Source organism: Bipolaris oryzae, assembly GCF_000523455.1.
Source record: "Bipolaris oryzae ATCC 44560 unplaced genomic scaffold scaffold_19, whole genome shotgun sequence".
NCBI lineage: Eukaryota > Fungi > Ascomycota > Dothideomycetes > Pleosporales > Pleosporaceae > Bipolaris > Bipolaris oryzae.
Window position 1 is genome coordinate 96,093 of NW_006911295.1, and position 24,977 is coordinate 121,069.

Below are 24,977 nucleotides of genomic sequence, written 5' to 3' on the forward strand. Positions count from 1 at the left end.
CTCAAACCGCCTCCCGACCCCCTTGTCCGGCGCTCCCGAGCCTTCTTCCGGACAAAAGGAAAGAAGAAGAAAAAAAGTCGAACCATGTTGCTGCAAGTTCAGCCACATTGTGCGCCACAACATGACTTCTTTCCATGACTGAAACAAAACAAACATGTAACTTCCTATTGAAGCACCAGCTGAACACATAGTAGGGAGTGCAAGCACAGTTGTTTGAAATGGAAGTCTCACGCATACCATGCCCAGGTGCCTAGGTTAAGTATCTTAGTCATATGAACCGGCATCTTCCAGAGCGTAGCGTAGCGTAGCGTAACATAACGTAACGTAGAGAAGGGGAAGGGTTCGGTGTCAAGCTGAGTTGCGTTGCAGCTTGACATGCAACATGAGCAACTGAACCATGGAACCACAGTGGTACGATGCCGGGATGATTGTAAATGCAAACAAGGGAAAAAAACCCGCGTATGGGGGAAGGGGACCGAACCAGTCGTGCAGCGACTCGTGGTCTTACACGTGGGTGGGTGGGGGGATTGTAGTTATGCGGGGTAACCCGAAAAAAAAAGGGCGGGTGGGTTTGGGAGAAGTTTCTGGGGGCTAGGGGCTTTTGACCAGGGTTTATGAGGGGGTTGGTTGGTTGGTGGGGGAAGAAGAGTTTAGGGTTTGTAGTAATTCTTGATTTCTGTCTAGTACCTAGGAATCCATCGTAGAAATCTGACAAATTTTTCCATCCTCCTACAAACACTCTCGAAGAAGCATCCCTCATTTCTGCGTGAAGTAAGGGGAAAATACCTACGAAGCACACATGTACAGTTGAATTATTGTACAAGAGCCCCTTACCAACAATCTCCCATTTCTTCCTTCCCTCAAACCCCCCCGTACGATAATCACAATGCTCCCCCAAACTCTCCCTCCGCTCCCTTCTCATCCGCTCCAAAACCTTACAAGGGACCACCATCCAAATGACCTCACCTCACCCCGATCCCCACCAACTCCCTCCCTTTACCTTTCCCCCATCACGATCGCAATCATGATCGCCAACCAACCCACCCCTACCTCCTAGGAAAGCCCCAATATGACGTTATCTGCGTCATAAGCACCAGGGTTTACCGCCATCAATCACGATTGCCATTTGCCATTGTCGTTACAAAGGGAAAATCACCTGCGCGTTAAGTAGTGTACATAGGTATTCCTACATACAGTTTCGGTATCTTATTCCTCCCCCACCTCGCTGTCCAGCCTATGAGATTCCATGACATGCGAATGCTTCTACACGCACGCACGACATGCACGCACACGCATGCAAGCAAGTTGCAGGTTGCGCATCGTTGCGCGGATCCGCACGTGCACGCCCCCCCCCCCGCGCGCGTTGCTGTGGATTGTGGGAAGTGGGAAATGGCGTCGGGTGTACATTGGGTTTCGCGTAATGCGAGTCGGGAGGAAAAGAGGCTAGTGTTGGTACTTATGTATGCAGAGAAGGATGTGGAATTGAGGGGTGGAGCGGGGGCGGGGTCGGTAGAGCAGGGTGGGAAAACGGGGGTTATGTATGTACGTACCATCTACTGCAGGTAAGGGCACGTACGATGGAGCATGTAGAGTAAGGATCATGCAATGTTTGGGTTGTTTAAGCGCGGTGGTACAAGTGGGCTACGCACAGCTACACGTACTTACGCCTAGTTGGATTAGAACGACAGCGGCCGTGCATTGGCGATACCGAAGTTTGTTTGCAGCAGTAGCGCGGAGTGCCCTGCAGGTGTCGGGAAAAGTCGGAGGATGGTTTTTTTTCTTCTTGAACAGCAAATGTTTGGTATCACGCAATATTTTTTCTATTTGGGATATAATTCCGACATCGGGACGCGCTTAGTACATAGTTGGAATAAGATAGCCCTAGAAACGACTCTGTCTCTGCACATGACCACAATGATCCTAACGCAGAAATTCGGCGTTCAAGTAGTCGACAAAAACCTCCTTTATCCTCGCCTTGGAAAAGCTGTGTTGTCGGTTTAGGGTGATGAACTGGCGGCGTATGCGCTGAAGTTGTGGTAGAGTCATTGGTGTCGCGGGCAGTTCAATGGGCTTCTCGACATCTACTACGGCGATTTGTCCACCTCCTTCACCAGCGTGGTCTTTCTGGTAGACCATTATCTGCGTGAGAATGTCCGACGTCGTCTTGTCAAGTTCGTAGAGGTAGTTCTGCTCAGTCGCCGGTTTCTATAAGAAGTCAGGTTGGCGCAATTTAAAAAAAAAGACCCAAAACACGCACCAGCACTGTCGCCATATTGGGCCTGACAGTCTTCATCTTTCCATCACTGCCAATCATGGCTTCCCATATCTGGTCGCATGGCGGCGTCTCGTCTTCCTCGACCACAATGAACAACGGACTGTCCCAGCGCGTCATGCCATTGGGCTCTTCGTATCGGAAGATGAGATTCTCAAAGACATCCTCTTCGTATCCGCCGTCGGTCTCCTCGTCCGCCAAGAGTTTCTTGTTGTTCTCGCGACATCGGTCGGGCGGCGTACCTACGTGCAGCTCTAGGACTGTTAGCGCAGTGACTTGGAGGCGACAATGCTGTACTGACCACGCAGCTGGGGGTCTGCAGGGCTTTGGCTTCGCAGTACAGTTGGTAGCGAAACCCCTTGATGTAGTTGAGGCCATCTGCGATAACGATGTCATCCCGTGACAAGACTCTCTTTACGGCAGAATATTCTTCCGCACGCGCATCTTTCTCGGCCCTGGCCGTACGGTAGACGGAGCGCGGCACGCCGAGAGTTTGGTCATTGATAAGATGCACCTTCAGGCGGGACGTGCGGGCATCAGGAGGAGCGCTGGCAATCGTGGACTCGAAGAATTGCTCGAGTTGTCGGGCTCTGGTGGTTTTGCCCGCAGAAGGGAAGCCTTTGGGCGGGTTAGCGAGAGTGGCGGCGGGGGCATGGGATGGAGGGGTGGGAGGGTGGAACCTGAGATTAGGATGAGCTGGCGGGCGTCAGTAATTAGCGAGTCTGGGGAAGGTTGGACGAGGACATACAGGCATGGCGGGCGCAGGGCGAGAGAAATTGGAGCCTACAAGGCGGCGGGCGCATGGCCTAGGGAAGATTGGCGCCTCGAGGCCCTGGCCAGCATCGGCAGATATTGAAGAGTGACGAAATTTACAGGCCGGGCTAGTATCAGACGGTCGGTTTAGTAGACGTAGTGGTGCGCACATGGATGGATAAGTATGCATGTAATCTGGAACTCCCGAGCCGCGGTCCAAGTGGTGCCGCATCAAGCGTGGCCCTATCTTTCTCGTCGCCTTCTTTTCTTGCTTCTGCCCCGTCCTGCTGCTTTTTCCTCGCCTGCTGCCGACCAAGCATTGGGGATAGACGACTACGCACGCACCTACGGTCATTGATTTCTTCTACGCTCGCGCCAAAGATCGCCAGTGCAAGGGTACATTCAAGGGTCCCCATACGCTACCACGGCTCCACTACTATTTACTTTATCCCTCCCGCTCGCCTCGGCCGCCGTTGCAACCCATCCACCGCCCTCTCTCTTGCTCTGCTCTGCTCTGTTGCCTTCTGTCCTGCCCTGCCCTGCTCTGCCCAGCTCTCCACAATCCTCCAGTCACCAGCAGACCAGCCCAGACCAACCGCAGCAATGTCCAACTACTCGCAACAGTCGTACGGTGCCCAGACCCGACCTGCCTTCTCTGCCCTCCAGTCGTCCAGCAATGGCTCCCCAAGCTACAACAGTGCTTCTGGCTCCAGTATTGCCTCGCGATCCTCGACGGCCTCCGCGCCCCCTGTCTCGCCCTCGACGAGTCCTCAGAACCAGGCCTACTTCGGCTCCCTGAACCAGCAGTCGCAGCAGCAGCAGCAGCAGCCTCAGCAGCAACAGCGTCTACAGGCCCAACGACACCCCAGTTTCGAGTACCAGCCCAATAGATCAGGAGCAGGCCACACCGCAGCTGAGACGACAAACTACCTCAATCAAGCCGCCCTGCTCGCCGAGGCAGCAAAACGGGCACAATTGGCCTGCGTCATGCGAGATCTCGACGGCATGGAGCTATGAGCAGGAAGAGAAGACAGCTGTGGAACACCATGATTAACACAGGCGATACGTTGCTATCGTCGAGTTGGTGCAGCGCTTCTCTCCTGGGCAATTGCCGGTAAAAGTCGGCCTTGCACCCTGACATACTTCACCTGCTACCCAAACTGAGTGGGTCCCAGACAACAGAGTCTTCAGATCTCACCAGGCAATCACTCCACCATTTACACCAGACAATGTTTAGGCTAATCGTCCCTGTCTTTTCATTTCCATGATCCAGTCTTTTGGGTCACATTCCACTGTTGGTTACTTTTTTTTCTCCTATGGCGCGCTGCTTCGTTTATTTCGACTTTGTACATATTACTCCACTTGTCGGACCGAATAGTCTTTTCACCTTCCTCTTTTCCTACCTTATTTCATAGCTTGGAGTTTACACGGCATGGCGAGTACACACATACATACACGGGAACATGTTCCTTTTCACACGGCGGCATCGCTAGATTAGACTGTGCGGGGAACGATCCAATAAGGAGGCAACTGGTCATACTCTAGTATGCATGCAGATGCGGGACATAGATCAATGAAGGGCTTATTCCGATATTGTATGCGCCAATGTTTATCTTGCCCACTCACGGACCGAGGCTCATTGTACTTCAACCAGATGTGTGACGTCAAGATCAGGTTTTGTACAACCGCCTGGGAGAACATCGATGCCTGCTTCTGCGCTTTGCGCCAGATCCAAACACGTGCGACATGCCAGTATGCAGTGCCCGATAGAGGTTCCCGTTGCCCCGTCGACCTGAGGAGTTTGAAATCTTTAGTTGCGATACAAAGTTTATCCTTGCAACGGCACATCAGGCCACTGCCTTGTTTGGGTAACTTGAAGAAGACTAGACGGGAGAGCTGAATTGTAATCCCACAAGCAGAGTTTGGTAAGCCGCCTCAATGAGGGGTCTGGCGCTGTATGTTGCAAGTGGAGACGAACTTTTACGTAGTACGGAACGAGGCGTTGGTAGAACATCCAGAGTGTGGGACCCGTTTGGAGCCGTGCCGTGTCTGAAAGGTCACGTGTGGACCCGTCTGTCGATCTTCGCGCGCCTTCCATCTGAGTTCCAGGGCCGACCTCACAACCAAACATCGGCGCATAGCCACGATGCCGTCGTCCGACTACGCTACAGCTTCGGGTGGTGCGCTGAAGCTCAAAGGGGCTGGTGTTGATAAGAAAAAGAAGAAAAAGAAGCCCAAGTCTACGACAGACTCAGCCAAACCCGCCGATGGAGATGCTACGAGCATCGCGAAACAACTGGGAACAGAAGACGATGCACACAGAACACCATCGGGCACGCCCGCTCGCTCACTATCACCCGGGACTGCCGAACGATCGATACGAGAGGGCGGAGGCAGACAAAAGACGGAGGCTGAGAAGCGACATGACGAGATGCGACGGAAGAGACTGGAAGAGAAGATGAGGAAGGAGGGCGTCAAGACGCACAAGGAGAAGGTCGAGGAGCTGAACAAGTACCTCAGTGGCCTGAGCGAACACCACGACATGCCAAAGATCGGACCTGGCTAACGCACGATAACCGTTCCGTAGTTGCGGTGGTATGTCATTCAATAACGCGCGATTCTATAGCAGGAAGTGGATCATACAATTCTCGTTTTCATCAACAACAATAACAACCACCACCAACGGACCATGGTGGGCGAGATTGTGAAGACGTCAAAACGCTGGCTAGGGATTATGCGCATAGAAAGGATATGGGAAAAAAGATGCCAGAGTGTCACCGACAAAGCTTTGAGACTTGATGCTATCAACAAACCTGGCAAATTGAGGGTCGGCCGTCCGTGTGGACAGTGCGCCGATAACAGAGATACCGTGTATGTCACATATTTACAAGAAATTTCAACCCGAATAAGTGGATTATGTTTCTGCGCCTAGGAGATTACTACTCTCAATCACTGGTGAACAGACGCCGTGTTTACATTCATGATTGGGCCTGACAAGCGACCTAGTAGAAGACGGTTGCTGCAAACAGCGAGCACGCGATAGAGATGGCAGACACCTAATACGAGGGGACCCCTGCAACTGGATCCTACTCGAAGCGGCTGTAGTTCTCAATGGGAACACACTCCGGGAGCTATTCGCTCACTACTCTGAGATGCTATTGGATAGACGCCAGTGTTTATGCCGTTAGATGTACGGACGTAAATAAGCTGACCATACCTTGCCATTTTGCCACCAGTAGCCCGCGAACGGAGAGGCCATAGCGCTACCACTGTTGGACTACTGCACTATTGGCATGGCAAGGGCGGTACGCGTAAGTGTGGGTGACCTGAACTTCACGACTCGCAACAGCGGTGTATTCTCATCTCATACTTCGTATCTACGAGCTTGAATTTCGTAGGTAGCGCGGCAGAGTCTTACCAAAGGCCCTTCGCATCGGGCGCGCTTCGGATGGGTTCTGCAGTTTGGAAAGTCTGTGTCCAGTTTGCGCCCACTAGCCTTATCAGAGTTACAGCAGTTGGCGCGCAATCCAGCACGGGGATTCGTAGGCGCGGTGAGATGGCCGGGATGTTTGAACCTTAAAATCGTTCCAGAAAGGCTTCAGAATGGCGACACATTCGATTCGGTCATTTATTGCAAGCCTCGCTTGGTCTGGCTCTCGTGCAGGGGGGCTGAACGCTTCTCCGCACCTACCGTACAGTCGAACCCGCTCTCGTCGACCAAAGTCTGGGTAACAACAAAGACTATACGTCAAGACGTGTCGAGTTGAGTGGCCCAACGTCGTATCTTCAAAGGTACTTTGAGGCAAACAAACCTTACTACTACAACAACCTACGCGCATTGGGAATACGAAGCTTCACGATGTGGTGTGTATCATGCGACACAATCTTACCCCCACCCACCCCTGGCCTGGCTCTTATCAAGCATCCCAGGCCTGTTCCATCCACTCGGTGCATCGTGACAAGGCGACATCTTGCTCGTGCCACCGTGCTATTAGCTGGAGAAGACGCCATTATTCATTTGGGAAGCGGGGTGAGCCGGGACTGCGCGTGTAGGGTGCAAGATACCGGCCACCCCGGGCTAGCCTGCCTTCTGCTGCTGTACGCCCTGGTCCAGGTCTTTGCCTGGTTATCGGCTGGGGGCGAGGTACGACCGTCAAAGAGCCATTAATATAAAACTGAACCTGGTGCTTCCGTCCGTTTCGTCTGCGGAAACCATCAGCTTCGTTCTTTTGCTTCATCTCGCTGTGCCGTGCTACCTTCGGATTGCTCCTTGGTAGGCACCGATTGAACCGCACACTCCCTCACGAGGCCTTTGCATACTCCCACAGGCCTGCGTACACCTGTCATTGGCAACGACTGTCAAAAGGCAGTCATCATGTCAGTCAACGACAATGAGAAGCAGCACTATGCTGTTGAGGGTGAGTCTCCCTCCGACCATGGCACTGGACATGTCGGCGAGATCAAGGACAACGCCCTCGCCGAGGCTGCTGGTCTCTATGGATCGGTCCAACAAGCAGAGGATTACGGATATGTCCAGCGTGGCCTCAAATCTCGTCACATCCAATTCATCGCTTTGGGTGGTACCATTGGTACTGGTCTGTTCCTTGGTATTGGTGGTGCCTTCGCTCGCGCTGGTCCCGTCTCTGTCCTCATCGGTTACACTCTCACTGGTATTGTTGTATACGGCATGATGCAGTGTCTCGGCGAGATGGCTACATGGCTCCCTCTTCCTGGTGCTATTCCTCAGTATGCCGCTCGTTATGCGGATCCTGCTCTTGGTTTTGCCGTCGGTTGGAACAACTGGTACAACAGTTCGATTACTCTTTGCGCCGAGATCTCTGCTGCCGCTCTTCTCATCAACTTTTGGGATCAGGAAGAAAAGTAAGTGCAATGCAGAGTCGTTGAACACAAGCAGATACTAACTCTACCCTCCAGATACAGTCCAGCGATATGGATCACTATCATCATCGTCATCATCGTACTGCTGAACATCTTCGCTGTTTCGATTTACGGAGAGGCTGAGTTCATATTCGCTTCGATTAAAATCATTACTATCCTCGGACTCCTCATTGCTGGTCTTGTCATCATGCTCGGTGGTGCACCTGACCACGACCGGAGAGGATTCCGATACTGGAAGGAAGGTGCCATGAAGGAATATGTCGGCAAAGGTGACACGGGACGTTTTACCGGTCTCTGGTCTACCCTCGTTAACGCGGCTTTCTCGTACGGTGGTGTGGAGATGGTTGCCGTTGCCGCTGGCGAGGCTGCCAACCCGCGCAAGAACATCCCCAAGGCCGTTCGCCGTGTTTTTTGGCGTATTCTGTTCTTCTACGTCTTGGGAAGTTTCATCATCGGAACGACCATCAGCTCAAACGACCCCCAGCTCACTGACGAGAACGCCAAGGGTGCTCAGTCTTCGCCATGGGTCATCGCCATGAAGAATGCCGGTATCCCAGTTCTACCCCACATTGTCAACGCTGTCATCTTGACTTCTGCAACCTCTTCTGGCAACGCCTTCCTATACACTGGCTCCCGATACCTATTCAGTATCGCCCAGAACAAGCAGGCACCCCAGTTCCTTCTCAAGTGCAACAAGAGTGGTGTGCCAGTCTACTGCGTCGCCATTACGGCCTCCATCTCTTTGCTTACGTACATGAGTGTGAGTGCTGGCGCCAACAAGGTCTTCACGTGGTTCCAGAACTTGACCACGATTGCCTCGCTCTTCACATGGTGCTCGATTTGCTACACCTTCACCCGTTTCCACAAGGCCTGTCTCGCCCAGAATGTCGACCGCAACACGATGGTCTTCAAGAGCAAGTGGCAACCTTACCTCGCCTGGATTGCTTTTACCTACTTTGCGCTCATCATCCTCTTCAACGGCTTCAAGGTCTTCACTCAAACCCCATGGGGATCTGACCAGCTCACCGACTTCTTCACTGCCTACGTCGGCATTTTGATCTTCTTCCTCCTCTTCGTATTCTGGAAGGTGTTCAAGCGCACCAAGATGGTGAAGCCAGAGGAGGCAGACATCTGGAGTGGCAAGGCCGCGCTTGACGCAGAAGTATGGCCTGAACAGGTGCCCCGCAATGCTCTTGAGAGGTTTTGGTACTGGCTTTGTTAGGTGGAAAAAGTTGTTGCTGGTTGGCAATGGTTCAATGAGTATTATACGAGTAGTAGTAAAACAACAGTACATACGAAGACATGTGGCGATGCGGCATCGCGACGTACTCCACAGCTATCGATGTGTTTGATAAATGAACTAGGGAGAAAAACCCGTTTGATCAAGCACTGGGCGCCTTAATACTGACATGGACGTAAATCTGACGCTGCAAAGTGATGACGTGAGACTCTGACTAACTAAAGTACCATATCAACGAATTGACATAGTACTGAAAGATTTTGCGCAGTATTCAAAATTCACCGTTGTTCATGAATTGGTTGCGATTAGCGCTTTAGCATGGTCTGACGCATGCACAAAGAGTGTACGTATAGAAATACGCGTTGCTTGGGTATATATGCGACAGTCGGGATGCCGAACGCGTCATAAGTCTGTTTTCTCGTTCTGGGCCGTTTTGGCCTTGTGATTGCCTATGCCCGCAGCCACTGTGATGCCTCAAAGAACCCCGATACGTAACTATATTGTGGCGCATGCATGTTTCCATTGGGGTGCGGGAGCGATGGGGGTGCGCGGACGGCTTTAGCCACAATGTTGTCTATTAGAGCCGCCGCCGCCATGCTCTTTTGGTGGGTGATGATGCGTCCCAAAGCCCATTAGTGCTGGGAGTGGCTTTAAGTCATCCACCTTCAGGCACCCATATTTGTCATCCTCCGACATCGTGCAGTCCTCAACTCGTCCACTTTCCGATTGTGAGCCAGCCCGTAGCCCACCAGTACCCTGTGCCCATTGTTGCTACTCTCCTAGAAAACAGCGCGCCTCCGGATTTGACGTTCAAACTCGCGTGAGTTGAGCCATCAGTCGACAATCATGGAACTGCGCAGCTAGCAAGAGCAAGGAATCATTCAATCAAGAAAAGTAATGCATGGTGTTTTGTGAACTCAAGCCAAAGGAGTCCGCTTTCACCGCTCTGGTCTTGGCTGTGCCCAAGCACATACGAGGATCCTGAACCGACATGACGGACCAGATAAACGAAGGCAGAGAACAACCCGGCGCGCGCAACGTCTGGTCAATGTCGGACCAGCTAGTCAACAGTCCCGATTCGGAGCAATCAAAGAAACCCCAGGATCAGCCGTTAAACCGCGCTTGCGAAGCTTGTCGCATTTCCAAAGTCCGATGTCTTGTAAACCCTGACGCAAGCTCATCGCATTGTCAGCGATGCGCCAAGGCCAACCGGACCTGTATCTTTGCGCCACCCGTAAAAAGGCGGCAGCGAAAAAGAACAGATGTGCGCGTAACGGAGTTGGAAAAGGAAATCCAGCAGATGCGCAGCCTTCTAAAGGCGAAAGCGCGTCCATCCAGCGATGCCAGCGAGCATGAGACGGGAGACGATGAATCCGACGAGCAAGGGCACGCGAGGGACGAGGAGACTCCATCCACTTGGCGAAGGCATTCGAGCATGGGAACAGCAACAAAACCAGCAACGGGATTTTGTGGCCTTCCCATAGCCGCCAAACAAGCACCCATGCCCGAGCCCACACCCACGCCCACACCTACCACCAGCGCGCCCAAAGAATTTCTAGGGTCATCTGACAACGATATAATAGATCGCGGTGTCATTTCCGAGGACATGGCCCGCGAATTCTTGAGCATATGGCGCAAGGAACTGGTCGCGGCTTCCCCAGGTATCTCGATTCCCAGACATTGGGACGTCTTCGATCTTCGGGCAAACAAGCCCGCACTTTTCCATGCCATCATGGCGGCTTCTGCCCATTCCAAAGGCTCGGCATTGTCCGACAGACTGCATGAAGAAGCTGTACTCTTATACGCGCGTTCTGCTTTTGTCAAAGGCGAAAAGTCCGTTCAGGCTATCCAGGCATTGATAGTTACTGTATCGTACTACTCGCCTTCCAAGACACCCGGACAGCTGCAGATATATCAGTGGATCAACATGGCAGCCTCAATGGCGCTAGAGCTCGGCTTGACATCGAAGCCGAGAACACATGAACAACTACCCAAGCGTGCCATTCGATCATTGCAGAAGATTTCTTCGCCAGAGGAATTACTAGAACACTGTCGTACCATTCTACTGCTGTACATCATAAGTGCCGGCTTCTCAATGAGAATGAGGCGGCCTAATATCTTGCTGTTTAACAGCTGGATGGACGAATGTTTTGGGATTCTTGAAAAGTCGAAATGTTTAGAGGATAAGAGGATAGTTGCGTGGCTGAGGCTACAGAGAATTGCCGATGAGGCAAATACGGCATTTGGCTTTGATGATGCGAGTACGAGTTTCAGTCTCTCTGAGCTGCGTATGCAAATCATCCTGCGAATCTTTGATCGGAGGATGCAGGATTGGAGGAAATCGGTTCCTGACGATGTAATGACATGTGAGTCGATTGTTGATCCTTCTGAAGAGTATATCTGACTGAGTTATACAGTGAGTCTCGAGCTCGAGTACCACGCAGACATGCTTGCCATGTGGGAGTTTGGCATGGACGGAGGTCGCTTCGACGGTAAGCCATAACCTGCTCCCTTCTCTCCAAGACAAACACTAAACTAACAAATTCAGTCATCGAATTCAAAAACCGGCACGTCACACTACCAGCCCTCGACGACGACTCCGTGCAACCAGAATCACTCCTTTCCCGCTCCGCCCTCCAAATCAACGCAACAACAAAATGCATCAGCGCCGCCCAAACAATCCTTGACCTCTTCCTCGCTGTTCCCGAAGACGAACTGCGCAAATCCCCAAACGTACTTTACGTCCGCGCAGTCTACTCGCTTGTCACACTCATGAAAGCAGATTACGCCGTCGGCACTGACGAGGAAATGAGCGAGCTGCTTGAAAGCCAAAGTTTACGCGTAGGGTACTATCTTGACGCCGTAATCCAAAAAACTGGCGACGCTGTTGGTCCCCAGAAATGCCGGAACCCTAGCCACTGGAAATTTCTCCTCGAAGCAAAACTCAAAAGCTGGTGGGACGAGTACCTTGAATGGCGCAAGGAAGGCAGACAATTAAAAAGAAGGAAAACAACATCCACATATGAGGACAGTGTAGAACCGCAGAATCAGCCCCTGCTAGCAGCATTCGCAGGACCCAGTCTCGACACTTCTGCTATTTCTGCTACTTCTACAACCAACCCATCATCATCGTCATCATCACACATCCCACTCGCCCAACAGCAGCAGCAGCAGCAAACACCCCAGCAACAACCACAACACCACCAATCCACCCAATTCCCCCTCCCAAACTTCAACCTCACCTCCACCTACCCGCCCACCGACACCCCAGCCGCCCCATGGCCCACCACCGAGATGACCCTCGACACCACCCCCACCTCCTCCACACAACCCGGCTTCACACCCGACATGGGCGACTTCTCCGCCGCCTTTCAAAACGGCGATTTGTACCTCTGGAATGATTTGACGGCGGAGAATTTCGGGGGTTGGGTGTCGCAGGGGGGATCGTATGCGGGCATGGGGTTTGGGGGGGTTAATGGGCAGGGGTTTTAAGAAAGGAAAAGAGGGGGAGGGAAGGAAAGAGAAGAAGGGAGGGTTGTGTGTGTGTGTGCGTGTGTGGGGTTAAGAAAGAAAATAACAACAATAACAACACTACTCAATTATATCTTTTATGACAAGGAAAATATATATAGTTTAGCAAGCGTAATGACACATCCTTGCTCATTGGTAGATCATTGGATTTTTTTTCCATTTCATTTCATTTCATACTTGACATTTATTAAACTGTCTCTCTCCTCCTTCTTTCTCCGTATGAACTAACTAGTCTCGGATATATCCGATTTCGATACAGTCCATATTGCCTACCCACTCACGTCACCTTCACCAACGCACCCTCAACCCACTCGACCACCTTCTCCAACAACCCCACATCCGCCCTCGCCTGCTCGAGCGCCTCCGGGCCCTCAACAACCAGCGCACCCCCGCCTGCTGCGAGTTCCTTCTGGAACCTCGCTGCAGTCTGCTTGAGCACGTCTAGATAATGCGTTTGAATACCATGCGAGGCATTCAACTCCTTGATACCGAGTGTATCGTGGAGATGGCTGGCTTGCAGCAGTAAGTAGTAGAAGTTGAGGGCCGCAACGTAGAAACCGAGGTCCTGGCGGAATTGTAGCCACGAGTCTTCGAGGCTGGTGTCTAGGGCGTAGTGGCGGGTGAGGTCGGGCCAGAGGTAGGGAGCTACGGTGGACAAGGCGACGGGGGTGGCGAAGATGTTGGTGTGGTCGGGTTCGTGGCTTTCGTCTGGAGAGGAGTGGGGGTGTGGAGCGTTTGCTTCGAGGGTTTCGCCTTTGAGCCAGGATACGGCGCTTGCTTTGAGGTTTTCGTAGGGGCAGTGCTCGAGGGTGTCGCGGATGAAGGTTAGACGGACGAGATCGTGGGGGTGCGAGCGCAGAACGGTTGTTGTGAGGTAGTGTGCGTGACCTCGTAAGCTTGGGGAAGGAGAGTTCGCAGAGATGAGTGAGATGGTTTGGAGGTACTGTGCAAATGACTCGTCGTCCTTGGGGTCGCCGACGTTGTTTCTTTGCAACGCAATGAGGCCCATGGCAAGAACCGTGTCGAGGAGTGCTTCTGGCTCCATGCCAACAGTTTGGGGCCCCAGAGTCCCGATAAAGTTGCTAAGTATCGTTGCGTGTCCTGGGAAGATGGCTACTGACGACGCCTCCTCCTCTTGCTTGGCTGCAGCATACAATTCCTGTTTGACGTTTTGTGCGGCGATGAGAAGTAGAGCACCAGTCCTCGAAAGCGGAATATCTGCAGCAGTAGCCGGTGGCTCATCCTCGGTGCCAGGAATGCCACGCTTCTCCTCCTCCGAATCCATCACAGTCCGTACCAACTCGTCATATTTCAGACCCAAATCCTGAGTCAAAGCTACTATTTGGCCTAGGATGGCGGCTCGCGAAGTGAGGTCTTCTTCATTCGCAAACCGGTCCGCGTATTTCTGGTAGTTGGGCTTGTTGGGTATTCGCTCTGGTTCATAGCTTTCCATGAGCCTGCTTGCCCATGACAGGCCTGGGACATCATCGTGTGATTTCAAAGACAGCATATAGTCTTCCAGGATGTGAGTGAGGAAAGACTGTAGTAGGCGGTTTACCAGGGCGGTTTCTTCGCTGCTCGGTGCATCGCCCTGCGCTTCAGGATCTGGCTCCGATTGGTTGGTGCTTACACGCAGAAGATTTCCGCTACTCCGTCTTGATGGTAGATGTGGCCTCTTAGTCCCGGACAACGTCTTGACAAACTTGACGGCAGAAAGGGTGAGGTCTTCAATATGGGTGTTGGCCCGATTGTATGCGACCAACACAGCCTGCAAGCTGGTAGAGAGGAAACGGCTTGGGTATTTGGTTTTGACACGTCGATGTAATGTAGCCAATATTTCTAGAAGAGCCTCAAACTTCAGTACCGGAAGTGGTGGGACTACAGTAGGTTGAAAGGCAGGACTTGTGCTCGACTCTCCCACTCCAACCTCGGGTGCTTTAGCCTTGGAAGCGGCCGATGGAGCGCCATGCTCGTCTTCGTCTGTATCCTCATACGGCTCCTGGAATTGGAGCAACCGAAGTGCCTCTGTGACCTTGAGAATGCACTCCCTTGGATTGCCCTTTGCGGCAATGTCTTGCAAGCATTCTTCAGACAATGGAAGTAGCGGAAGTAACAGATGAATCAGGTCCCAGCCGATGGTTGCTGTGAGTTCTGCATCTTGCAGGACATGGTGCAGGACGGGCAAGTTCTCCTCGGAAAGATTGTATTCAATGATGGTGAGATAGGTAATGGGGTCGGTCACAGGCGGGCGTGAGGCCAGAAGTGGATGCTGGTCCGTCTGAGCGGGATCCTGGGCGTCAGTCATGATTTGCTCTCTTGGATTTCAAGCCGTGGGTCCAGAAACAAGGTGATGTGAAGGCTTGGGGGCGCTGTAGAGACAATGGAGAAGATGCAGATGTTGGGTCAGGCGGCAAGTGTTCCTGGCCTTGTTGCTTCAAGGGCCTGGCCCTGACGCAATGCCAGCCCGCCCACGCAGACACACAGCCCACTCAATGCGCGTCCACCCGCTAGCCCCGCTGCCGCTCTGCCAAGATGATCGCTCTGCCCAAAGTTCACCGCGACACCATTCGTCGAGCTCCTAACACCGCACGCCCGATAGCCCGCCATGGACGAAAAAGAAGAGACCAACGAGCCCCTCGACCTTGTGCGCCTCTGCATTGACGAGATTGTCATTGTCAAATTGCGCGGCGATCGCGAACTAAAAGGCAGGCTTCATGTACGTCTCTGCGAAGCTCTAACACCCTGGAGCAGACATGTACGCAAGCATGCCCAGCTGACAGTAAGGCGCAGGCTTACGATTCTCACTGCAACCTGGTCCTTGGCGACGTCGAGGAAACGATATACATTGCCGAGGAAGACGATGACGACCAAGAACCCCGCGTGCGGACAGTCAAGAAGCAGAGTGAGATGCTCTTCATAAGAGGTAGGCGGGAGGCACAGTACTTGGCTATTTATGTAGAGCTGACGAGTAGAAAGGCGACTCGGTAGTCCTGATTGCACCGGCAGAGGGAACATCGCAATGATCACTCTCTATTCGAATCCAAGTAGAAAACACATAGGTCTGCCGCCCATATAACCTACTGCAGTGGGATTATGGCTAGTCAAGCAGCCATCGAGGAGATACCCGATTGTGGAGGCAGCAGGGCACATTGGTTGATTCACACGTAAAGTCAGCAACAGGGCTGACGGGCACGACGCTTGCACACCGGGCTCAGTGGACAGTTGCACTAAACTCGTCAAGCAAAATCGCTCGAGCAATCTCGCCGTGCTCAAAAAAAGTGAGTGCTAGAACATATCTCAAAGCCAAACAAACATAATATACCTCTTGCCCCTGTCGCGTATTTCCATTGGTTCAACGTGTTCACCTTTCATTGAATGTATACCGCTGCGCTTAATGGTCAATATCAGTGGCATCGTCACAGATTGGCTGAACGTAAGGTTTAAGATGCAAACATTAAGTGCTTTTCTTGACTACCTGCCGAGCCCAAATTACGGACCTTCTTGTGACAGCAGAAAACGCAGAAACCCAAAGGCACACTTGGTGCGATACCCTCTCAAAACTCCTGTGTGCTTTCAGCACCCGCAACCGCCGAGCCCCCTTGAAGAGAAGTGTGAGGCAAGAGGAAAAAAAAGAGTAACGAAAGAAGGTGACTCCGAAACCGAACATCAACGTGCCGCGACATGTACAGAATTAAGATAATGCGGGTGGAGTGCTCATAACCTCATGGCTTCGTCATAGAGCCCAAAAAAACTTTCCAATATAAGAAGATACAGTCGAAGAGAAGTGTGATCGTACGTGTTCAGCGTCCATCCCCGTCCAAGGAACGGGAGAAGGCAGCGAACAGCCGAGCCGCCCACAGAGGCAGACCCTGAGAGATGAATGGAAATTTGACGAAAGAAGGAAAAGACTTAGGTCGGGTATCCATAAACACCATGCGCCGAATGTCCAGATGAAGATGGGACCAATGTAGAATCCGCCGCCTGCTGAAGTTGGCCATGCTCAAGAAAGCCGCCAAAGCGCCGTATGTCGGGGAACAATAAGCAAGAATGAAGAAGATTTCGGTGGTGACCGTGGGGGTGCTGACGTTGACCTGGCCCAGATAGGGGTGCTGACGCCATCGCGCTCTTGACTGTCGGGTGTTGGTCGACAATCTCCCTCAGATGCGCCGTCATACGACCCCTACGAGCCAAGTTAGAACACAGTCAGGTCAAGAAGACATGGAGACAAGTGTATTCACTTTCGCCTCAAAGTCTGAGTTCCCTGGCTGTCCCTAGACATGAGTGGCAGAGAAAAGCCCTTGGAAATCTCCGCCTCGACAAAAATGGAAGCGCGCTTGTAGCGCTTGTCAGTGTACTTCTCGTACACAGCAGCATGATGTTTCTGAGGGTTGTCGCAGCACTCGAGGATGACAGTTATGAGCTGTCGGAGCTGGGTCAATGTGTACCCAGAGTAATGTACGTGCGATTGCGACTAGTATCAGTTAGCATCTTCATATGTAACAACGCGTACATAGACATACCCAATCACCCTTCTTCAGCATGAAGCGCGCCAGACAGTGAGCACCCGCAGAGAGAAAGCTAGGGGCGCAACCCACAAAGCGCTCGTCCATGATAGTGATTTCCAGGAAGTACTTGGACAGAGTACGTGTCTCGAGGTCATAGTCATCCGCCTTGCTTATGCGACGAAGAAAGCTCATTGGGCCAGGCCATCCCAGCTCAAACTGAAGCATACTGAGCATGAATCTCTCAGCCTTCAAAACTTCATCAGCTGTGTAGGCACCGTCGACCATGTACACAATCTCCTGCACTGATGGGCAGTTAATCTCCTCATACTTGGCGGCGACGAAGAGAGCAGTCGCACCAACAAGCTGCAGTTTGCCAAGCGAGACAACCTTGCACGAAAGAAAGCGGTCGACGTAATTGACAGCAAGGAACAGGGTCTCAGGCAGGAGAGTGAAGCGGTTGTGGACCTGGACGAGCCAGTCCATAAGAACGGACCGCATTGACCACTGGATTTCAGCCTGATGATCCATGTAAGACGCGTTAGGCTTCATGCGCTCTTCGAGAGAGTGCATGTATTCGAAAATCTCCTCACCATACTCGGCAACCATCGAGGTATCCCACTGCTCGTCCTCGACGTCTTCAGTTGTCCGGTTTGCCTCGACAAATACCCGCGCAGCCTCAAGTTCGCGTTGTGTCTTTGCCGTAATACGGGGCGCAAGAATCAGGGTAACACCGCCGGTTGTATTGTCGCCGCGCGATCGAAGGGATCGAGCGGTAGTGTAACCGTCGGCATCGTAGTAGGTCTCTTCCTCCTCCTCGTCCCAGTACTCTTCTTGTTCGAGACCGCTGAGGACATTCGACTTGGCGAGCTCCTCATTTCGTTCTTGCTCCAAGACGCGCGCCTGCTCTTCGAGCGCATCAAGGTACTCGTACCTGTCTTCCGCCTTGTTGTTTGTACCGGTCTTTTCTTCCTCTTCTGGAATGGTCGCGGGCTGTCCGGACTGTGCTGAGGCACGGTCCACGTTGGGAAATGAAGATGACTGTGCAGGGAGAGGCTGTTGCGAGGTTACGGGGGCGACGGTTGCGTCGATGGCGGCATTTGAGGGCGCTTCTTGGAATACAGCTGTTGATGACTTCTTTGAAAGCGCCTTGCGAACATTGGTTGTGGATTGTTTGGCGTCGATGCTGACTTGCTTTGGGGCCACAGATGCAACCTCGGTAACATCTTTGGAGGCGTTCTCTTTGGAAGAGACGCTTGTCGCTGGTCGTTGTGCTGGTCGTGAAAGGGTACCAGCTTTGACAGTCTCCTTGACAGCAACAGCGTCAGTGTCCTTTAGAATCTCAAGAGTCTTCTTTTTGCCTGTTATTTGCATGTCGTCCTTTGCTGCAGGCTGTCGAGTGGTGTTGCTAACATCGCCAAACACGGTCCGTTTGGCTGCGGCAGCCTTGATGCCGCCAGCCTGCACCAGTGTAGATAGGGCTGGTGTTGACTTGTTGCGCGAGTGCAGAGTTTTACCAGCAGGTAGCTGGGGCACCGCATTTTCGTCGCGTATACGAAGAGCCCTCATGGGGCGTTGTGGCTATGTAAATAATTGAGTTAGCAAAGCTCGAGGAGAAGCAGTCTGGGTGAATTTGCACCAAGGTGTGAACGAAGGCCGCTGACGAGGCAGCGCGTTCACATCTGGTTCAGTGAACAAAGGTACTCTTCAAGGTGCAGGCTTACCTTTGCATCCATTGCGGTGGGAGGCTATCGACTGAAGGCGAGATAGTCTCTAAGTGTATGTTTGTTGACAGCGACGGTTGCAAGGAAGTGGACGATAGGGGCAGCGGAAGGTGTAGTGCTACAAGTCAGTTGCCCATAAAGAAACTCTTCATATAAGTTGGCGGCAATGAGATAGGCGGGCCGGCGTTGTCGAGTGGGCACGAAGAGTGGTGTTGACAACGGCAACAAGAGCTTGTAAACTTATATGGAGGGTCTGGAGCTATGCGCGTTTGGATTCAATGTTTATTTACTGACTGGTTCGAGCTCCAGACCAGGGATAGCGGCGCTATGCCGGAGCCGCCCTAGTGCCGGCGCACGGCCCGCCCCTGCTGGGTGCCGCCTACAGAAACGTCATTGCCGAGGCGAACGCGGGAACCATCAGGGTCATGAAAAACGATGAATGACTGCGCCGCCATACATATTCGATTCTAGTGTGCGAAAAGTCATTTGAAGCAATTTATTACTGGTTGTAGATATTTCAATCAATTCTTGACTCTTCCAGGCACCGATTGCGCCGGCTACGCGTACCCACCATAACCCCTCACTTCCGACGCGCCAAGGCTCAATTAGCTGATTCCAGGACGCGAAATCACGTGCAGTTCACTCAACTGACGGCCTTTCTCTGAAACACAGTGTTTACCAGTTCAATGGTCAACAACAACATGAGCGCTCACTACCCCACGGTCATGGACGGCCTCGGATGTGGTTGCGACAACTGCGCCGGTCTGGAACCTGCAGAAACGACCCGCTGGCCGGCGCCCACAGCCTATCGATCAGCGCACTGTCACCAAATTTCAAACTGCAGCCTACACTTGCCTTTGTGACGGCCCCGTTGCTCCAGAGAATAAGCAAGCACGTTTTGCGTTTGGCAGACGGTGAAAGGCATGCGTTCCGCATCTTGTTGGGCGCATGTTTCCTTTACTTTGTCCCCGCCGCAGCCACTCAAGGCCGAGAGCTTCACCGACAAAGTGATGTGGACCGATGGCATCCGTAGCGAGATCGCATGGAGCCAACGATGCGCACAACGTCTTTTCAAAAGGTCTGCGACGTGGATCCCTACCAAAACTTCGTTGCGCCAAAAGCGGGAGCCCTACAGTTGTTCATTGACCCCTCATTAGTTTAGAGCGGCCGTCCGAGCTTTTGGCCACGGATTTGCGAAGTCGCATGCCGCGCTACGCAGGTGCTTCCGCCATGATCGCTCGGGCACATGCAGGGTCGGGAATTTTGGCAATAGAGATAACAAACGGCAGCGCAGTACTTTGGACAGGTCCTTGTGCTCGGAGGCGGGTGCGACGACTATGCGCGGGCTGATTACGGGATCTCGCGCTACTAGTTGTATCGTCATATTGTGTGGGTCGGAGATCATCAGACGATTTCGGGAACAGACGTAGACATAATTCTAGGGTCGCGTAATTCACAAGTCGCACGAGCCTTTGCAGCTGCTGGCGGCGACTCATTCAGGGACAATTGCCTACCAAATGGCTCTAGGCAAGCAGGTGTGTGTGGCATTGATTGTCGCATGGCGATCTCTCCAATAGACGCCCGGCAACAGCTGGCAACGAATCCACAGCGCTTCACCCACAGCGGGGACCAACACCCTTCTCTAGCATTCCAACCATAATTCTTTGCAAATGGCGACCCAGAGTACGCCATTGCTGGACCCCAAAGGGCTCAGCGTAGCGCCTGAGGATATCAGGGTGCTGAAGTTGACCCGGCCCTTTATTCACATGGAACAGATGCCTGTATACAAGCCAGCAACGCAGCGTATCGGCCTGCTGGCCATATACCATGCCATCTAGTGTCTTACAGCAGGAAGACGTTTCCCTAAGTGTTCTGGCATCCAACAAGCGACTGACTTGTCCTGTGGCATGCACTCTAGGGTCATGTCGCGATTGGGCGCATAGCTGGCGCCGGGGGGGCATCTCATGTTTCGGCCTCGACAGACAGGCTCTAGATAGGATCAAGACAGATGATGTGTTAATCCGTTTTAATGCGGTTGAAGCCCACTTGCGTGGCTAAGGGTGGCCTGTCATCCCTAGTAGTGTATATACTAGTCACCAACTGAGGCGCAATCGCATATGCTTTGGAGGGGAGTATGCGCTGTGCTTTTGATGCCATTTTGCTCCTACCAGTTGCATTCCAAAAAGCTTTTATTGCAAAGGCGACCGTCAATTTGTGGTTTGAGGCGCGTCTGGAAAGTGCGTCGTGACCTTTGAGCGGTCCTAGTCGGGGTGGTCCTTAAGTGCTTCGCTTCGGTGCCATTGCTCAACCCACCTCCAACGCATCTCGGTGGCAGTCCACAACCACCACCTTCTCGTAAGTCTCCAACCTTCTCATCAAGCATCTCATTCATCTGGGCTCGCGATCTGGCATCCAGATCGCTCCAATCTTGGTCTGCGCATTCCGGCCGCTAACCTGACGCTGCCATCCAGCGGCGACACACGGGATCGCATCGAAGCGTCTCTGCTACCTTTCTGCGCTCCTTGAACCCACTGCCGGTATGTATAGCTCCTCACGGCGCCTTGCGACCGAGTTGGCATCTACATCTCGTCGCGACGCGGCCCCTGGGCCTCTCGCGCTATCCTCCCTGGGGACCGTCACTGGGCAGCGGTGACGACCCCCCAACGGCCTCCAGCCCGACACACACTCTACAGAACAAGACAACGCCCATTTCGGATGCCATCAAAGCGAAAAAAGAGCCATCGGCTAACACTATACTATCCAGACACCGCGCCCACTTATCCTTCCACGACCGCCCATTCATCCCAAGCTCTTGCGACACCGGCAGGCTTGGTGCGCCCCCTACCACACACACATACAACCAAACCTCTCATTCTAGAGGCTTTGGAATACGCGGATAACACAAGGATCATTGGTAATGCAAGTTTCCAACATGCTTGCTGAGCCTCGGATTGCTGGCGCACAACGCTTCCCTGAGGTGGAAGACCTCATAGCGGGCCGACATCACGAAGCCATGCACTCGGCGGCTGGCTACGACATGGCGCCCCAGAGGGAAGACGCGAGCATGATGGACGTCTACCCAAGCACTGAGACTGGTTCGGCGCACGACTCCCTGTCGCCCTCTAAGCAGATGCCCAAGAAGCACGTCAGCTTCGAGCTGCTACTCCCCCAATCCCCAGCCCACAAAGCCCGACTACCAATGCGGGTAGACATCTACCCACACGATACAACAGACTCCATCATCACAACAGTGAAGAACTTCTACGGCCTGTATGAGCGCCGCGGTGTCATCTTTGAAGACCGCCATGGCAACACGCTCATCGCGCGGTTCGAGAACTTCGAACATGGCATGACTGTCTATGTCCGAGTCTCTCCAGAAAGCCTGGATGCAGATGAGTACTCCCCTGATCCGCGACAGACAACTGTCTCGCCCCGCCGCCCTCGACCTCACCTTGAAGAGGCCTTCCAGATGCTCCCGCCTCACCAGCACAATCAGACAGGCGCAAGAGCGGGGTCTCGCCATGCTCGCCAAAGCCATTCTCCACACCCAAGTCGTGGCCGCAGAAGTGCTTCAATCAGCAAGCGCATGCGCCCCTCCACAAAGAGCCGTGGAAATAGCTCACATGACAGCTTCGCTGATGCGAATGGTGACGACTACAGCGACAGCGAGGGCGAGCATGGTTCTGTTACCAGCTCTCGCCGCTCGAGGAAAGAGCCACTCGCTAGTGCTGAGATCAGTGTCGACAACATTGTCGAAGGTGGGCGTCGAAAGCGTGCAAAGTTTGACAGCTCGGTAAGTACCTTGGGTGGGAGAGTGCATCGTGCAATAGTCTGACACCCATCCCTTCCATAGGAGCTGCCACTTTTCGTTCCGCCCCAGGTACCCATGACCACTTCTTTGTCATCCGCATCTCCTCAGCGACGCATCAGTGGTAATACTGCTGGCTCGCCATACTCTGTCAACCAGCAGACATTCTCATACTCACACCCGCTGCCATCGCCGCAAAGCTATGGTCAAGGTGATAGTTCGTACATGCAAGGATTGGTCACGCCCTACTCTACATCGAGTGGTCCGGCGCAGGGTAATAAGTCTCGTGCGCGGGGCTCAGGACAGCATTCCCACTACCGCTACTCTGGCAGCAGTGGAATGCTCCCTACCCCTGATACTACTCTTACAAGCATCAGCGTCATCTCTGATGAAGATGTTGCTCGTCAACTCATGCGTTTGGGCGATGCGTCCAACTTCTCCACTCATGGTCGTACTTCGACCTCAACACTCGACGATGCCTTTAGCGGAAAGGCTGACGCAGCATCCTCGAGTGACGAGAGTGCTGATGGCAGTGAGGATGAAGCTGAGCTGCCACCCCTCCCATACAACATGTCTCGTGGATTACATGATATGACTCGTGTCTACGATGACGCCGACAGCAGTGGCGAGGACTACGAGGACGAACGAGACGGCTCCTTCAAGGGCGTCAGTGATGAGATGATGGCGGATGAGCACAACAATCAGCGTGTACAGGCAGGTATCATCAAAGCTCGTTCTATTTCGAGCAAGTCTGGCAAGCCCAACAAGTCTCGAGCCACGTCTAAGAGCAAGAGCAAGACGAATGGCACCAACAAAGCTGCCCCCATGTCGCCATCATCTCTCCCCTCGCAGTCACGCAAGGCCTCGAATGCATCAATCAACTTCCAGCATCAGCTCGCTGTTGATGAGGAAGATCTCTCAAGCAAGCCGCGGTGCCAACGCTGCCGCAAGAGTAAGAAGGGCTGTGATCGCCAACGCCCTTGCCAGCGCTGCAAAGATGCTGGTATTGGTGCCGACGGATGCGTCAGTGAAGACGAAGGCAACGGCCGGAAGGGCCGCTATGGACGCCACATGGGCGTCTCGGTCAAGAAGAACTCGGTCCCGTCTGCAGTCTCAATGGCACCCCCGCCAGCATACGAGTACAACATGGCTGTGGATGGACCCCATGCTCTAAGCACATCACTAGACAAGAGCAAGAAGCGCAAGAGGTAGACACCATCTTGCTAGGATCAGTTTGTTGATCTACAAAACTTAAGCAATATCTGCTTGCTATCAATCCTTACATTTCACGTTGTGCCACTTTGTGGTGCTACTCCCAACATATTGTCATTACTGTATCTTGCAGCACCCCCACTCTTTTTTTTCCTCTTGTCCGTCTCTGGTGTTTTGGATAGCGAGTGTTTGCACTGTCTGGTTGGGTGGTATTCTTAGCGCCATCCCGTTCCGCTCCTTCTCAGCAAGTCAAAAAGTGTCTTTTTGCGCACTGCGTGTACAGTTGGGCGTCGATGGGGAGAGGCGGGACTGGAGAATGTTACGGTGTTACAGGACTAGATTGTACTGGACCGATGGGAGGCACTGGTTGGGTAGAGGATTTGGGCTGGCTGGGAGAATGGTTTTGTTTTGACTGTCCATACTGGTTCGCTTTGGCGAATGTTCTCCTACATACTACTTGATAACGTTGTTTGACAAAGTAGCGTCATTTGTCAATTATATTCAATGGAGCTCTTAGAAACAAAGTGGATCAAGTCAGGCGTGTCGTCCATGTGTACATGTGCGGCACATGGCATACCGGTGAGGATTTGTTATGGGTCACGCTGCATTGCTGCATCTACCCTGGAAACATCCTGCCTCATGACCCCATGCTGGAAGCACATGGTTGCTGCGACGACCAAGGTACCTTTGCTGTCAGTCCGATACTCAATGGCAACGTCGGGCCATGGCGGACCAAGACAGCGTCAGACTGCCGCCAGCCCTGTACTTGGACGGAGAGACAGGAACGGGCCTAGGAGACTATGGATGAGGGACGAGGGGGTTGAGCTACAACAGGGATTAGCGGGAGCTAGGCTCGGAGGCTGTGCTGCCTGCGATCAATACCACTAGCCATTCATAAGGCGTTCTCCTGTCACTCGTATTGTATGTCCAGCCGCCCAGTCACTCGTTCGTGTTTTAATCGCGCTCTCCTGTCTACCTTTGATCAGCTCTGTTGCGCCGAGTTTCCCCAGCCAAGTTGTGCAGCGACGCGGCAAGG

At 53.0% G+C, this 24,977-nt stretch overlaps 9 protein-coding genes across 9 annotated transcripts; 6 read left to right on the forward strand and 3 right to left on the reverse strand.

The window, feature by feature from the left end:
* Positions 1–1,920: 1,920 nt before the first annotated feature.
* COCMIDRAFT_2298 (uncharacterized protein) lies at positions 1,921–3,026 on the reverse strand (the record flags this gene model as incomplete). Its single annotated transcript, XM_007686398.1, has 5 exons — positions 1,921–2,205; positions 2,258–2,526; positions 2,570–2,890; positions 2,953–2,968; positions 3,021–3,026. The coding sequence occupies 5 exons, from the start codon at positions 3,024–3,026 to the stop codon at positions 1,921–1,923; spliced, it is 897 nt and encodes a 298-aa protein (XP_007684588.1).
* Positions 3,027–3,628: 602 nt separating this feature from the next.
* COCMIDRAFT_86288 (uncharacterized protein) lies at positions 3,629–4,042 on the forward strand (the record flags this gene model as incomplete). Its single annotated transcript, XM_007686464.1, has 1 exon — positions 3,629–4,042. The coding sequence occupies one exon, from the start codon at positions 3,629–3,631 to the stop codon at positions 4,040–4,042; it is 414 nt and encodes a 137-aa protein (XP_007684654.1).
* Positions 4,043–5,171: 1,129 nt separating this feature from the next.
* Positions 5,172–5,591, forward strand: COCMIDRAFT_86325 (uncharacterized protein; the record flags this gene model as incomplete). Its single annotated transcript, XM_007686465.1, has 1 exon — positions 5,172–5,591. The coding sequence occupies one exon, from the start codon at positions 5,172–5,174 to the stop codon at positions 5,589–5,591; it is 420 nt and encodes a 139-aa protein (XP_007684655.1).
* A 1,809-nt stretch (positions 5,592–7,400) lies between these two features.
* Positions 7,401–9,146, forward strand: COCMIDRAFT_86246 (uncharacterized protein; the record flags this gene model as incomplete). Its single annotated transcript, XM_007686466.1, has 2 exons — positions 7,401–7,906; positions 7,961–9,146. 2 exons carry the CDS (start codon positions 7,401–7,403, stop codon positions 9,144–9,146), a joined length of 1,692 nt encoding a protein of 563 aa, XP_007684656.1.
* Positions 9,147–10,155: 1,009 nt separating this feature from the next.
* On the forward strand, positions 10,156–12,656 carry COCMIDRAFT_2302 (uncharacterized protein; the record flags this gene model as incomplete). Its single annotated transcript, XM_007686399.1, has 3 exons — positions 10,156–11,530; positions 11,582–11,656; positions 11,713–12,656. 3 exons carry the CDS (start codon positions 10,156–10,158, stop codon positions 12,654–12,656), a joined length of 2,394 nt encoding a protein of 797 aa, XP_007684589.1.
* Positions 12,657–12,972: 316 nt separating this feature from the next.
* On the reverse strand, positions 12,973–15,000 carry COCMIDRAFT_23413 (uncharacterized protein; the record flags this gene model as incomplete). Its single annotated transcript, XM_007686416.1, has 1 exon — positions 12,973–15,000. One exon carries the CDS (start codon positions 14,998–15,000, stop codon positions 12,973–12,975), a length of 2,028 nt encoding a protein of 675 aa, XP_007684606.1.
* Positions 15,001–15,300: 300 nt separating this feature from the next.
* On the forward strand, positions 15,301–15,718 carry COCMIDRAFT_86287 (uncharacterized protein; the record flags this gene model as incomplete). The annotated part of the gene is made up of 3 exons (XM_007686467.1): positions 15,301–15,411; positions 15,486–15,618; positions 15,672–15,718. The coding sequence occupies 3 exons, from the start codon at positions 15,301–15,303 to the stop codon at positions 15,716–15,718; spliced, it is 291 nt and encodes a 96-aa protein (XP_007684657.1).
* Positions 15,719–16,929: 1,211 nt separating this feature from the next.
* COCMIDRAFT_33717 (uncharacterized protein) lies at positions 16,930–18,933 on the reverse strand (the record flags this gene model as incomplete). Its single annotated transcript, XM_007686435.1, has 3 exons — positions 16,930–17,166; positions 17,216–18,778; positions 18,922–18,933. 3 exons carry the CDS (start codon positions 18,931–18,933, stop codon positions 16,930–16,932), a joined length of 1,812 nt encoding a protein of 603 aa, XP_007684625.1.
* A 2,920-nt stretch (positions 18,934–21,853) lies between these two features.
* COCMIDRAFT_2306 (uncharacterized protein) lies at positions 21,854–23,941 on the forward strand (the record flags this gene model as incomplete). Its single annotated transcript, XM_007686400.1, has 2 exons — positions 21,854–22,714; positions 22,775–23,941. The coding sequence occupies 2 exons, from the start codon at positions 21,854–21,856 to the stop codon at positions 23,939–23,941; spliced, it is 2,028 nt and encodes a 675-aa protein (XP_007684590.1).
* Between the last annotated feature and the right edge of the window lie 1,036 nt (positions 23,942–24,977).